Source organism: Hyposmocoma kahamanoa, unplaced genomic scaffold (genome assembly GCF_003589595.1).
Source record: "Hyposmocoma kahamanoa isolate Upper Pololo Valley unplaced genomic scaffold, ASM358959v1 78, whole genome shotgun sequence".
Taxonomy (NCBI): Eukaryota; Metazoa; Arthropoda; class Insecta; order Lepidoptera; family Cosmopterigidae; genus Hyposmocoma; species Hyposmocoma kahamanoa.
Genome location: NW_020653945.1, coordinates 5,542,552 through 5,555,766, shown reverse-complemented (window position 1 = coordinate 5,555,766; position 13,215 = coordinate 5,542,552). Strand labels below are relative to the sequence as shown.

Sequence of the window (13,215 nt, the reverse complement as noted above, 5' to 3'; positions counted from 1 at the left end):
GACGCTAGAACATTTAGCACCCGGGTTAAATCATTACCCTGGCGTCTTCTAGTAGGCACGCTAAATATGGAATACTTAGCGTCAAATGGTCGAAACAGCGGCGGGTCTAATTTTCCCTTCAATTAAAAATAGAAGGAAAAAGAAAGAGAGAAAGACCAAGAATGTCGTACGTTGATCAAATAAAGAAGAACATTAAAGTGAGTAGCTATAAAGTGGTCAAGGAGCTGGCTATGACCCGTAAGGAGTAGCAGATGCTACATCGACGACAAGAACCTGGCTTTTAAGTAGGATGATTATGATGTTTTCTCCAGTGATCGGAAATTCGTGTGCAAATGGTGCAATTATAAATGAATTGGGAAGTCACAGCCCGTTTACTTGCGACACGTAGGCTTATTGGAGGCGTCTCGGCGGGCGCCCCCTCAAATCTCAGACCAACATTCTGTTGTTTTGGAAAGGCTCATAGATACAGCATTGTGGAGAGAGACAATTTAAGACATTATACCGCAGTTGTAATAAAGGTGAAGTGGCGCGGACTTATAAACTTAGGATAGATTACTGATTATAATCTCAAGTGAGATTATACGATGTATCACCTACAATGTTATTGAGAAACAAACATTCAAACAAGTTTTGTTACACGGTTGGTGGTTATAACTTTATTACTCACAAAATATATTTTATGAAAATATTCTTATTAATCTGTAAAGATAATCAAATAATTGTTCGTATATAAGTGAGGCGATGACGTGAGAGGAAATTAGTCAAGATGTTGCGGTTGGTAGCTGTGTTGGCTTTGGTGGCTTTGGCGGTGGGCTCGCCCTCAGTGGTGAGGTCTAGAGAAGAAATTGAATACTTTAGACACTTCTTGGAAAGCACTCAAATCGGTAAGTATCTACTACATAATATACTAGGTTTAATTTTACGAGAGATAATAGAGTATTATATATATACATAGTATTTTATTTATTTATTGCTATACATATCGCGCCAATTTGCAGTTTTGTGTTTTGGCCCTTAAGTCGGAGTTACATTTTAGTACCTCATATATACGAAAAAATCGTCTCACCCTTTTAGCAACGTTTCAAAAGAGAACAGTTAAAAATTTAGTGCAGAGCACTAAATAAATGAGACAGGTACCCAGATACACGGTCTGATATATAGCAGATATAGCGTAGTTAGCGTTAATGTAAACCATGTCTGTAATAGATAAGGTTTTTTAAAAAAGACTAATATATAGACTAATTCTAATGTTGACCTGTTCGTTTTTGTTTTATAATTCGTTTTCTTCGCCGCGGTTTCACTATCTTCTTTGTCAATTATTATATATTAAATCAATACAAGAACCTATAACCAATAAAACTTTGTTAATACGATGAGGTGGACTTTAAACGAAAAGCACTTAAAAGTTTGCTTTTTAAAATAAGCACATAAGCACGCTTTTCAATTTAAGTGTAAGCGTTGGTCAACGTGCTTATGTGTCAAGTTCCGCCATCTATGTTTTCTAAACAACTTAATTCGTCAAGGTGAATAATAATTTTATAAATAAAAATATAACTCGTGTTTTACAAATAAACTTACTTATGTTAAAATCTTTAATAGTCTACTCTTGCTTTTCGCTATCCACATAACGTTGCGCTTCTATGCGCTTAAACGCTTTTTTAAATGATTTTGTAAGCTTCAAACTAAAAAGCGTTTAGGTCAAAAACGTTGAACACAACGTTTTAACGTTTAAAATTAGCAGTTTTTCCCATCTCTATAAATATGAGTAATATAAACAATTGTAGATCCGAATCGCTAACTTAATGATAATAAAGAAACTAATTAGAATAATAAAAATTTTACGTAATTATAGACGATGGCACCAACCTGGAAATGAGGCAGACCTCTCCCTTGGCGAACCCTGAGGAGAACAGCGGCAAATTCGAAGGCGATATTATTCTCGACGACTTCATGATCCAGGATATGCTAAAAGAATACGCCACGGGCCGTAACGCTTACATCTGGCCCGATACCAAGTGGCCCAACAACACTGTTGTTTGGGAATACGGAGAGGGAGAGTTCGGTATGTTTAATTAGCTGAAATATATAACATTATAATTAAAATTAAGCAGCCACAATAAGTTGGTCATGCTTATAGTCAGTTGATTATACATATACTATTCCAGCGTTTCTTACAAGTGGTCCACGGACCCCTAACGGGTGTTAATATTATTTTAAATTTTAGTTAAACATAGTTATGTTTTAGTGCATGTTGTGTTTACCTCTAAGTGTTTGGGGCAATTACATCGCTTGTAAAGATATAAGATATATAATAAGTAATATTGTACACAGATGTCGGTAAACCTAATAAATAAATAAATAAATAAATATAGAACAACACAAAGAAAAATAATTCGATCTGACTGGACTCGAACCAGCGTCTGTTGCCACACCGGGCAGCCCCGGTGTGGCACTTACCAACTGAGCTACAAACCGAGTCGGCACATCTTACGAATTTCTCTGTGTAGTTGCAGATCTTTAAAATAGGTTTAAACGGTTTTTGACGTCAGCGCCATCTACTCCGGTAGATCACTAAACAACGCAACAATAAAGAACAGTAGTAAATTTCAAAAAATCGTCATCATTAATTAATGCTTTATGCATACCATTAAGCTCCGGGGACGCTCAGGGGTTATGTGGGACGAATATCCACTAAAACCCCTCGGCTTACCCTCTTTGTCAGGTGTGAGCACCGTGAAATCTCGAAGATACATCAAAACGACGCCCTTGGCCGCCCCGGTTTTCACCAGGATTCCTGCGCTAGAGAAGGGAGGGACAAGTGAGACCGTGAAATGCGGACAGGGGATCGCTGTCCCCTGTGCGCTGGCCGCCTTACAGCTTACAGCTCCGCCACCAATGAGGAGATTTGGTAGTTGGCTTAGAGTTGGCGGCTCAGCAGTGGCAACCGTTAGTCGTGCGGAGCGCGACGGGAAGTGAGCGTGACTACAGCTCCGGTACCTATCTGGAAAATAGGTAGGGTGCTGTACGTGCACCCGGGGCGGTTCACCTAAGGCACTAGCCTTACAGAGAACCGGATGAAGTACGTGCAACGTGCTGATCCGGGGTTAAGACCTGACTTAGATGGTCCATGTGCGAGCGAGCTCATAGTGCCCTTCCCGCATAACCAAGAGGTTGATAGGGAGGGACACTATAAACAAAACTTATGTAGACTGATATGGGACTGTCCGCTGGCCGCATTAGGGAATTCGGCGAGCAGCGAACCGCGTTCGCCTTCTTCCCCGCCGCCTGTGTCGAAGCGGGTTCGCGACGACTGCGTCTTCGGACTGCGTTTCCGCTCGGCCGACTCATTTTGCAAGTTACCTTTTCGAAGGAGGCCACTCATCATCATCAGCCTATCGCAGTCCACTGCTGGCTATATATATTTCTCAATGCGCGCCATTTCATTCGATCCTCAGCTTGCCTTCTGTTGCCAGCAGAATTTCGCAGATCGTCATTCAATCTGGTCATTTCAAAATAAATGAACTTAATCCTGCTACTCCATAATCCTATTACCCACACTTATCCACTAATCTGTATAATTAATTCAGATACGATCAAATTTAAAATATTTCCATATCTATTGATAAATACGTAGTTAAATACCGAATCCAAAGAGTGAGTTGAAACTTATTATCATCGATCACACAGATCTGTGGATTGTTGACTTTATTTTATCATAAACCATTTCAATATGTATACCTACCTATAACGCAATAAATAAATTAATATAATTACTTAAAGGTCAAGCCATGATACTTCGTTTGGTTACCTACCTACATTCTATATTATTCTTACTTACTGTCTATCACTGTCACAGCAATGATAATTAGAGGCCGGAATAGACCAGAGTATGTAACTAGGTTTAGAAATTTATTTCTCACTAAGAATTCACTTAACACGAGAAAAATATGAAAATAATATGAGTACGGTTGTAATATCGAACGACAAAGATAAGTAGATATTAAAATTATTCTAAAATAAGTGGGTAGTTGCTTTAATTGCAAGTTAGTTCGTTCAGTCAATAATATGAATATTGGTATATAAAATTAACAAGATACATACATAGAACGGAGATAAATCAACACAAAATATAGCTTAATTGGTATAGCGTCTGACACGGTATGCTAGAAGATATCGGTTTGAATCCGGCCGGATCGAAGGAATTTTTTCTGAGTGTTCGATCTTTGTACATAACTATAACAAACTAGTGGAGTAATTTCACATAAAATTAATTGAATATCAATTCAATAAAAATTTAAATACAACGAATAGCGACATCTCTAGCCGGAGCTGATAGCTGTAAAGGTATCTAACTGGGTGACGAAATATCATAGATTTGTCGTCTAAAAAGTCGTTGAAAAACCAAATACAAAGAAACGATGCAAGCACATAGAAAAATTCGTGAGGTCCGCTGGTTCGTTCCGTGGCTTAGTTGGTATAGCGTCTGACACGGTATGCTAGAAAGCGTCGATTCGAATCCGGCCGGATCGAAGGAGATTTTTCTGAGTGTTCGATCTTTGTATTAATAACAAAACAAAATACTTATATTGGAAATGAAACTATTTTTTCTGATCTATATTGTGTATATTGGTTTTTTCAACGTTTTCCACGTTTCGGGTTCTTTACAGGTTCCATGCTTAAGACTGACTACCGACTGAAACGTTAGTTGTTTGAAAATTAAACGCGAATTAGATGTGAAAGAAATTTTGCATTTCCTATGTGTAACAATCGCGAAAATCTATGAACGCTATAGTGAAAATTTATTTACAATTAAGTATTACGCTTTCTTTACGAATCACCTACAAGTCATTGACAACAAAATTTAGTATGTGTACAAGGATGTCATTATACGCTAGTTGAAAATAAATAATTGAAGGTTGCGCCAAAAAACGATATGTAAATAAACGCAATATGAATTTTTAAACGACTTCAAAAAATGGAGGAGGTTCTCAATTTGTACACCGATTTGATGATTCTTTTTTTTGTTGGAAAGAGAGAGAAAAAGAAATGTCCCAAAGTCCCATTTAAATTTGAAGGAAATATTTCACCTCTAAGGGTGGCAAACTAGGGGATGAACCTAGTTTCGCGGACTTTCCGGTAACCGATTTCAATAAACCTTGTCAAATAGATGTAACTGTACGAACTTTTGAGGTTGGGTTTTTTTTATAAAAAAGTCTATATTGCGTAATTATAATTGTAAATTATGTAATATAGATTTGCCATTACGATCATCTGCTAAAATGGAGTTTTATGTGATCTACATAGTGCTTAAGTATTTTATTAAACATGAGGCTGACGGTTTCTTTTGAATGATTAATTGGTTACATTATTCATTTAAAGCAATACGATGAAGAAAAATACTCAGAAAAAGCCATTGTCGGAGAAGAAGCTTCTTAGTTTTTCACTATATCGTCTCCAGTAATGTGGTGGACTACAAAGTCCACAAGTCCGCATGTCTGAACACAAGTCCATAACCCCTACAGACGAGCAATCCGTTCAACATAAGAATTTAGTGACATATTTTGAGAATGCCGTGGTAGCCCAATGATTTGACCTACAGTCTCTCAAGCAGATGCCGATCGAATCCGGGCTTACACCTTGCAGGTTCTAGGAATTTATGTGTGAAATTTAATTTGAAAACCATGAGCATTTCAAATTCATTGGAAATCATCGTGATGAAACCTGCACGTCGAAAAAGGTTCACAACCCTCGGAAAACGTGTATATTCCCAACCCTCATTGGGCCAGCGTGGCGAACTATGGCCTAAACCCTCGCCTGAGAGGAAACCCGTACCGAGCAGTGGGACGTATAAATGGGTTAATGGTGTTAACATATTTTTGATCGACATAACGTTCAACGGATAGTTTTTGCTTTCCTAGACAACTTGTAGAAAGCTGTTGGAGTTTCCCTTCAGTCTGCTTATCAGTTAGGCAGCTTCGTTGCGCATAAGTGAAAAAAAGTCGTTTATGTGACCCTTCAGTGGAATGTAATGCATAGTGTTTTAAATATCGTATACGCTTCAGGTCCTCTACAACAAGCAGCTATCGAGGAAGGCATCGCCGACATCGAGAAACACACCTGCATTAGGTTCCGCAAACGGGAGCCTGAGGAAACCGTCTATGTGCGAGTGACTGTGAGTATACTGAGACCTACGAGTATTATTGGTTTTTGGTCAATTTACTGCTTAGTTTATTATTATATAAATAAAATAAGATGCGGCCTAAATCTAAAATTATTCTTTCGTTGCTTAAATTATGCATATTTATATGCAATTGTATTTTAGGCATATCTAATGAAAATGTAATTCTTTTTAAAAAGATATTTCTTTTCCCAACTAAGCTAATAAATTCAGGAGCGCGCTTTAAGAAAACTTTTCAATATAGTTCAGTACTGCTTGCGCAGTTAGGTCAGGTTAGGCACTCCTGTCTCTTCCGAGGAGGGGCGTTGCTTCTCCCAGGTGGCTTGGGGGGAGCATAGTCGATTCGGAACCTTTCCACCGTTTGTAACCGTTTAACCGTTATAACTGCCTTAGTGGCCGAACGGTTACCATGCTGGACTGCCACGCAGAGGGCCCGGGTTCGATTCCCGAACCGGGACCCATCGGGATACATTTATTTCTCTCGTGTAATTTGTGGTCGTCTAAGTGTGTGTCCATGTCACCCGCGATACAGGGTTTCCCTAGTGCGAGGCTATGAGTGTGTGCGCATTATTATTATTATTGATGTCTATTTTAGACTCTAGTCTCTTCCAAGGCCTAAAAGATACATTTTGAATTTTTAAATGGAAGAGGCGGTATTTCCCGGCAATGGCACACTCGGCCGGGGCTCAGGTTCGAGAACCGGCGTGCAATACCTGCCGTATCGAGCAGGACCGTCTTCTGCATTTGTGCTGGAAGCGACACGCCACAGGAATCCAACCGCCTAAAGCTACTAGCGAGCCTGACTGGAATTAGTCCGTTTGCGGATAAAAGAATTGTAATTATTTCAGTGGAGGCCACATCCCACACGTCGGTAATCTCTTGCGCTAAGTCGAGATATTTCAGGCGTTTTTCGGTTTCGGCTTTCACTTGGGTGGTAACGTCCACAAGAAATACCCTCGACTGCGACTGATCCAATATCACAATATCAGGATTATTCGCAAGAATAGTTCTGTCTGTGATAATGGACCGATCCCAGTAGAGATTAATTATTATTATTACAACCTCACTGCTGCCTTTGCGACAGACAGGTATTCATAAGGCTTACTCCACGAAAAAGTGATACTTCTAACTCAATGCATAACAAAATACGAAATAGAAGGGTTTGTTTGCAACTGTTTCATAAATAGAAAATAATTTCCAAACCTTTCGTTACTGTTTTCACAGTTAATGCTTTATTTCCCTGCTTTAAGAGCAGTAAAGACGTACCGCGTTTCACTTCCGCTCGGACAACCATTTTCTTACCAATGCTCCTACTTTTCTTAACTTTCGTCGGCAAATCTTCAATAGGAAAGACCCATTCTGCGGACTGGCGTTTTCTTTCCGTTACAAAGAAGTACATTCAGGTATCGCCACCTGTCACGATAGTATATACAGCCAATGATTGTCCACCATTTAACATTTTTATCATTTCGCGGCACCACTCTATGTAATCGTTTCTGGTATTCTGGTATTCCGTTAATGCAGTATCCATCGAGGGCAAAGTTTCCGAACCTTCACATGCACATGCAATATCTTTTGCCCTTGGCTCATTCCAATGTCTCTCATATAGTACGAATTTAGTGACAAGTATTTTTTTGTCAGTTTCAATCAGTTGTCGTACGGTATCAATATTAAATTCGGTAACGGCACTCGCCGGCCGACCTTCACGTACATCGTCATGGAGATGATCACGTCCACATCTAAAGTCACTGAACCACGAATATACGGAGCTACGACATATGGCTTCATCACCAAATGCCAATTATAGTCTTTGACAACTCTCTTGTTGACTTAAGCCACATCGAAAATCCTACAAAATCATGGACCGTAAATTTTCACGACTGAAATTCATTGTAATGGTGACTTACAGTTTTAAAAACGACGCCGCAATGAAAAAAACAAACGACGGTGTCATAACGCATACCCATAAAGAGTTCCTTTTTCAAAATTAGTTTTTGTTTTTTTTTTAGTGTCTTTTACAAGTGGCCAGTTCCAGGAAATATCAGTATGCCCCACGTATGAGTGAACAAATTTCTTACTCATCTAACATCTATTTCCAGGGCACTGCAAGCGGCTGTTTCGCCAATGTTGGTTACTGGGAACCTCGAGGCATTCACACTATGAATTTGGCTCGCAACGAGCCTGGTGTCGGGTGTTTCCGCCACGCCACTATTGTCCACGAGTGGCTGCACATCCTCGGCTTTCTTCATATGCAGTCCACTTATGATAGAGACAACTACGTGAGGATCGTTGAGGAGAACATTATGGCAGGTGTGTATTGCTTAATTATTTTAAAATGTCTACACAGCTCCATAATACCACAACTACGTGGTAGCCTGCTGAAGGTACTCATAAAAACAAATTTCTCAAGGTTCAAAACAAAGTTATTGTATATCATGATGTTTTTACGACTATAATTATTCATATAATTTTTGTGAAAATACTCCACTAATTTGTTATTATTATTAATACAAAGATCGAACAAAGGAAAATTCCTGTCTGCCGTCAAACTTAGCTAAGGCCAAAAAAGCCGCTTAAAGCCCAATACTGTAACCAAGCACATATCAGTTGGTAAGAGCGGCCCCGGCGAGTCTAGTCTAGTTTCATTGTTGTACGATCTTCGTATAACGTCTTCTATTATTTGAAAATTCTTTCATGATTGTGAACAGGTACAGAAAACAACTTCCAAATCTATAGCAATGAGCTCGTATCCAACTTGGGAATCGAATACGATTACGTGAGCTGCTTGCACTATAGTGCCTATGCTTTCTCCGCCAACGGTGAGAAGACTATTATTGCTCTGCAGGTCAGTGACGTTGTACTTAAACTTGTGATTGTTTATTCTTTTTAGTTCTACGATAACTTTCGTATGACCAAAAAGAATATGTATAGTATATTTTTATATATAGATAGTTCATTTCCTGCTGTACAGTCGGTGACCTAAGATATCTAACCCACTAGTCGACCTCTTCATTCTGAGAATCTTTATCAAACTCAAACTCAAAATAATCTTTATTTCATAGGTAAGCATTATTACACTTGAAATCGTCACAATGGTTAAACTCTACCGTGTTATATACGCAATCTATCATGGAATTCCAATGTCATGGTTGAAATTTGTATTCTGTATTTAAGTACCTATAGGTACTTACTTAATTGTATACGTTAAACATGAAACATCTTAATTTTTTTTAAGATAGTTTGATCTCTAAGACACGAATTTTTATATTTGATGCGGAAGGTGAACTCACCAAATTGCCAAGAGTGTGGAATTCCTGAGAATGTACATGTAGTGCCGATAAGATTTTGTATACATGTTTACTTAGGTAGTATTTTGATTAAGTCTGGATTTTATTAAATGTTTTCTTGGTATATTGTTTTTATAACGGGCTGACTGGTTCAATAATTATCAAAGCCCCTAATTAATAAAGAGTTTAAAGAAAGTCATTCACTAATGATACATATACGTATATATAACAACGTCAGACTAATGGGATGCACATTGGGGCTTCAATATGAAATCACGGACTAATTGTTTGAAAGCTAGCTTATTGGGGGTTTTTGAATATGGGGCGGCAGAGCGTTTCCGAGTCGTATTGCCTGAAGAGTAAATGGGTTAGAAAGAAAACCAGTACGGTGAGAAGGAATAAAAAGAGTTAATTCGCTGTCTGAGCGAATATTGCGGTTATGGGATGCACTCAAATATAGAAATCCAGGTGTACATTGACCATTAATAACAGAGTAAAGAGTGGAAAGTATTCTCAAATCACGGCGCCGGCGAATCGTAAGCCACTTCAGCCCTTTACGATATGCGGACACGTGATCAACTTTTCGAAGACCATAAATAAACGAATGCAAATGTGCAAGCGATCCAATTTGTTGAGAAGTTTCTGGGTCATATCAGCATAATATACATCAGCATAATCAAGGATAGGGAAAAGAGTGGTCTCTACTAAGAGGATTTTTGTTGAGATGGGAAGAAAGTGTTTGAATTGGTAGAACGATCTTACACAGACACTTAGGCATCTATTCAGAACCAAATAGTCAGGGGGTCAGGTATAGCAGCAGCAGTTTGAGCGTCGACTGCACTTAGAATAAATATAGGAAAGTAATCGGCTTCATAAAGTTAACGTAATGATCAAACATGAAGATAGTAACGCATCTATTTTAGTAGTACGAAATTCTTCTTCAATTTGAAAACTTATTTGAAAACGTTGAAGAAGATCACATGACATATGACCGTCTAATGTGGTCCCCAAATTTCGCTTGAACCCTTAGTTTTATCTTTCAACTGTCGTTAGAGTATATCCTATAATTGTAATTACTTTCTTGTAAAGCACTTCCGTTGAGCTTGCAACCAATTAACAAAGTGCTAAATTCTTTGGAAAAATCTAGAGTGTAATTGCACTGGCTACGAAGGTCTACTACAACCTTCAAATTTTTTATTAGATAAATTTATTAAATCTATTATTGTTACATTTTATTATTGATTATGTTTTATATTGAGTTACCATTAATTGGACTGCTTGATTATAGTGTATTTATAAATTATTGCATGAAACTTACATAAAAACTATGAAAACTTTGTATACCGCAAGGCGGATCGCAGTGATTCAAAGTTCATTACGTATAACGTCTTGTAACATGAAGATTTTTTTATTGTGCGTGTGTTAAGGCGTACGCCTAGTGTGTTAAGCGGCAAGCCTGCCCACTCAGAGTTTTAAATCACAAATATCTGAGGGACACTACCACTGCGCCTGTCACCCTGAGATAAGTTGACCAGTCCCATGTGCCTATAATTTCACCAAAAATATATTTGATGTGAAACCTATTTTTCAGGAACATGAGGGTGACATGGGACAGCGAATATTCATCACCGAAAAAGATTGGCTTCGCGTCAACCGGTACTACGACTGCCCTGGAGCTTGGGAATAAACAATTCCAATATTTACATAAATATAGGTCGAAAGCACGTCAAGCCTGACAAGCCTGTCAAGCATGATGTGCCCTATACCATAAACATCGAGTATATAACCAGAAATAGAGACGAAATGGCATTTAATTTGTTTGAAAACTATTCTGCCATATCATCACTGTGACAACTGCGCTCCGATTGGCTAGCCTGAGTTCGAAACAATTGACGGGTGTCGTCAACTGTTTCACTTCAAATCGACTAGTTAATTTGAGCTTTGCTATAATAGACGAAAATTGCAAAATTAATATATTTAATGTGTAATTACCGATGAAATGTGATTCCGTTTGTTTTGTAATTAGATGTCTTGTTGTTTTTCCCACATCACCGAATAGAACAGCACGGCATTGTTAGAGATAATATCTTTATTACAATAAATACAGAATATTTTTTGGAATATACGGAGACGTACACACAGGTCAGTAATTGGCCTGCCTATATTTCAGTGCAAACGAGTGTTGATATTTATAAGAGCTGTATTGCTAATTTGTTACCAGAAATATATGGCCCTTATTTCGTCTCTATTTCTGGTTACATACTCGATGACCATAAATGATTTGGCACTCTAATAAAATACTCGTTCATCAAATCAATGTCGATTATTTTTTATTCCGTCACCATAAGTTACAAAGGAAAGCAAAAAAGTTGAATTGAGAGGACAGAATATAAAAATAGGTAGATTACTTATTCACAAAGCACATTTCAGTTGGTAAGAGATGTCTCAAATCTAAAATTAATATTAAAGTTGTTACTCTTAAGACTGAATTAAATTCTTAAAAGACGTGGCTTCCATAGATAAAGTAATGAGATAGTATTATTTGATCCTCAAAGATATAATTGATCTATTGTAAATGTGCACTTTTTTAAATAAACGATATTTTTTTATGTTTGATATAATATTAATTGTTCAGTCTATATTAGTTGATCTACGGATAAATTAAATGAACTGCTTTCTGAACTGTTTTCTTCAGGTAACACTATTATTATGTGTAAATTAATATTTGGTATTCAAACATAATATTACAACCTCTTTTTTATTATTGCTCTTTTCTTATAACGATTGATGACATTTATAACCAACTTCAATTTGATCTTGATCTTCTTTAATTTTGATCTAATAAATCTTGGTTGCTTGGTTGGAAAAAGTAGAGCCAGAAGCCAATTTGCTTCTCGTTTTCAGGTCAAATTATATCATAATTAATATAAAATTAGTATCCAAATAATAAACATTTACCAACTTTTAAAAACAAGTATCTTTATTTTAGTTTTTATGCTCATTTTTCATTTGTCTTAGTCTTGAGACCCAACATAAAATTATGAAAGTTAATATAAAGAAATCAATCATTTTTTGGGTAGTTCAGAACAGATTAAAATATCGGTTGATTTTATTTATTTTATGTCTCAGAGAAAAATAATCAATCATTAAAAAAGATAACCGTTTAGATTTTATTGCCTGCTGTTTTTGCAAATTTAAATGATCCTTTAAATTTGCCTTAAATAATTAACTAATTCAACCATGATATAATATAATGTATGAGAAAAAGAATAATACGATACGAAAGAAATAAGAATCATTTGTTTGCAAGCATGTTGCACAAACTTTCAAGGCATAGGAAGAGTCGCCCTTTACTATGACGGTACTTCTCTATATTTGGCTTTATAAGTGTTCATTTAAAAGCATGTGCATGTCGTCAATAGTTAAGAACGTCACCAAATCTTTTTATCACTGTGGCACTGGATGAGGAGCTCCTGGGTTCGATTCAGTAGGACCAATGTAGGAAATGAATCTTTCTGAATTGGTTTGGGTGTTTGGAGTAGTGCCCCGCTGTGAGTTATGTTGTTCTGCTACTCATAGTACACGAAATTCCCTAGTTTGAGACCTATCTAGGCAATTGGTGGTACCTTGTGTCAAACTAAGTGGTGGTTTTCTGGTATATTATTATTATTAGTTTAGGCTGTCTCGCCTCTCCCAAGGCCTAAAAGATTAATTTTGAATTTCCAAATGGGATAGGCGGTATTTCCCGGC

The 13,215-nt window shown here is 37.4% G+C and overlaps 1 protein-coding gene across 2 annotated transcripts; it reads left to right on the top strand.

Moving 5' to 3' along the window:
• Positions 1-743: 743 nt before the first annotated feature.
• LOC113232930 (zinc metalloproteinase nas-4-like) lies at positions 744-11,864 on the top strand. 2 transcript variants are annotated; one of them, XM_026467837.1, is made up of 7 exons: positions 744-884; positions 1,853-2,062; positions 6,063-6,172; positions 8,278-8,488; positions 8,887-9,023; positions 11,057-11,169; positions 11,725-11,864. In XM_026467837.1, the coding sequence occupies exons 1-6, from the start codon at positions 767-769 to the stop codon at positions 11,150-11,152; spliced, it is 882 nt and encodes a 293-aa protein (XP_026323622.1). In that variant the 5' UTR covers positions 744-766; the 3' UTR covers positions 11,153-11,169; positions 11,725-11,864. The 2 variants fall into 2 exon arrangements, with proteins under 2 accessions (XP_026323622.1, XP_026323621.1); XM_026467836.1 differs by lacking the exon at positions 11,725-11,864 and having other exon boundaries at positions 11,057-11,357.
• Positions 11,865-13,215: the final 1,351 nt, after the last annotated feature.

Coding starts and splice junctions, on each gene's coding strand:
- LOC113232930 (XM_026467837.1), top strand. CDS start 767: ATGTTGCGGTTGGTAGCTGTGTTGGCTTTGGTGGCTTTGGCGGTGGGC. Junction 2,063..6,062: donor ATACGGAGAGGGAGAGTTCG/GTATGTTTAATT, acceptor TATACGCTTCAG/GTCCTCTACAACAAGCAGCT. Junction 8,489..8,886: donor TGAGGAGAACATTATGGCAG/GTGTGTATTGCT, acceptor GATTGTGAACAG/GTACAGAAAACAACTTCCAA.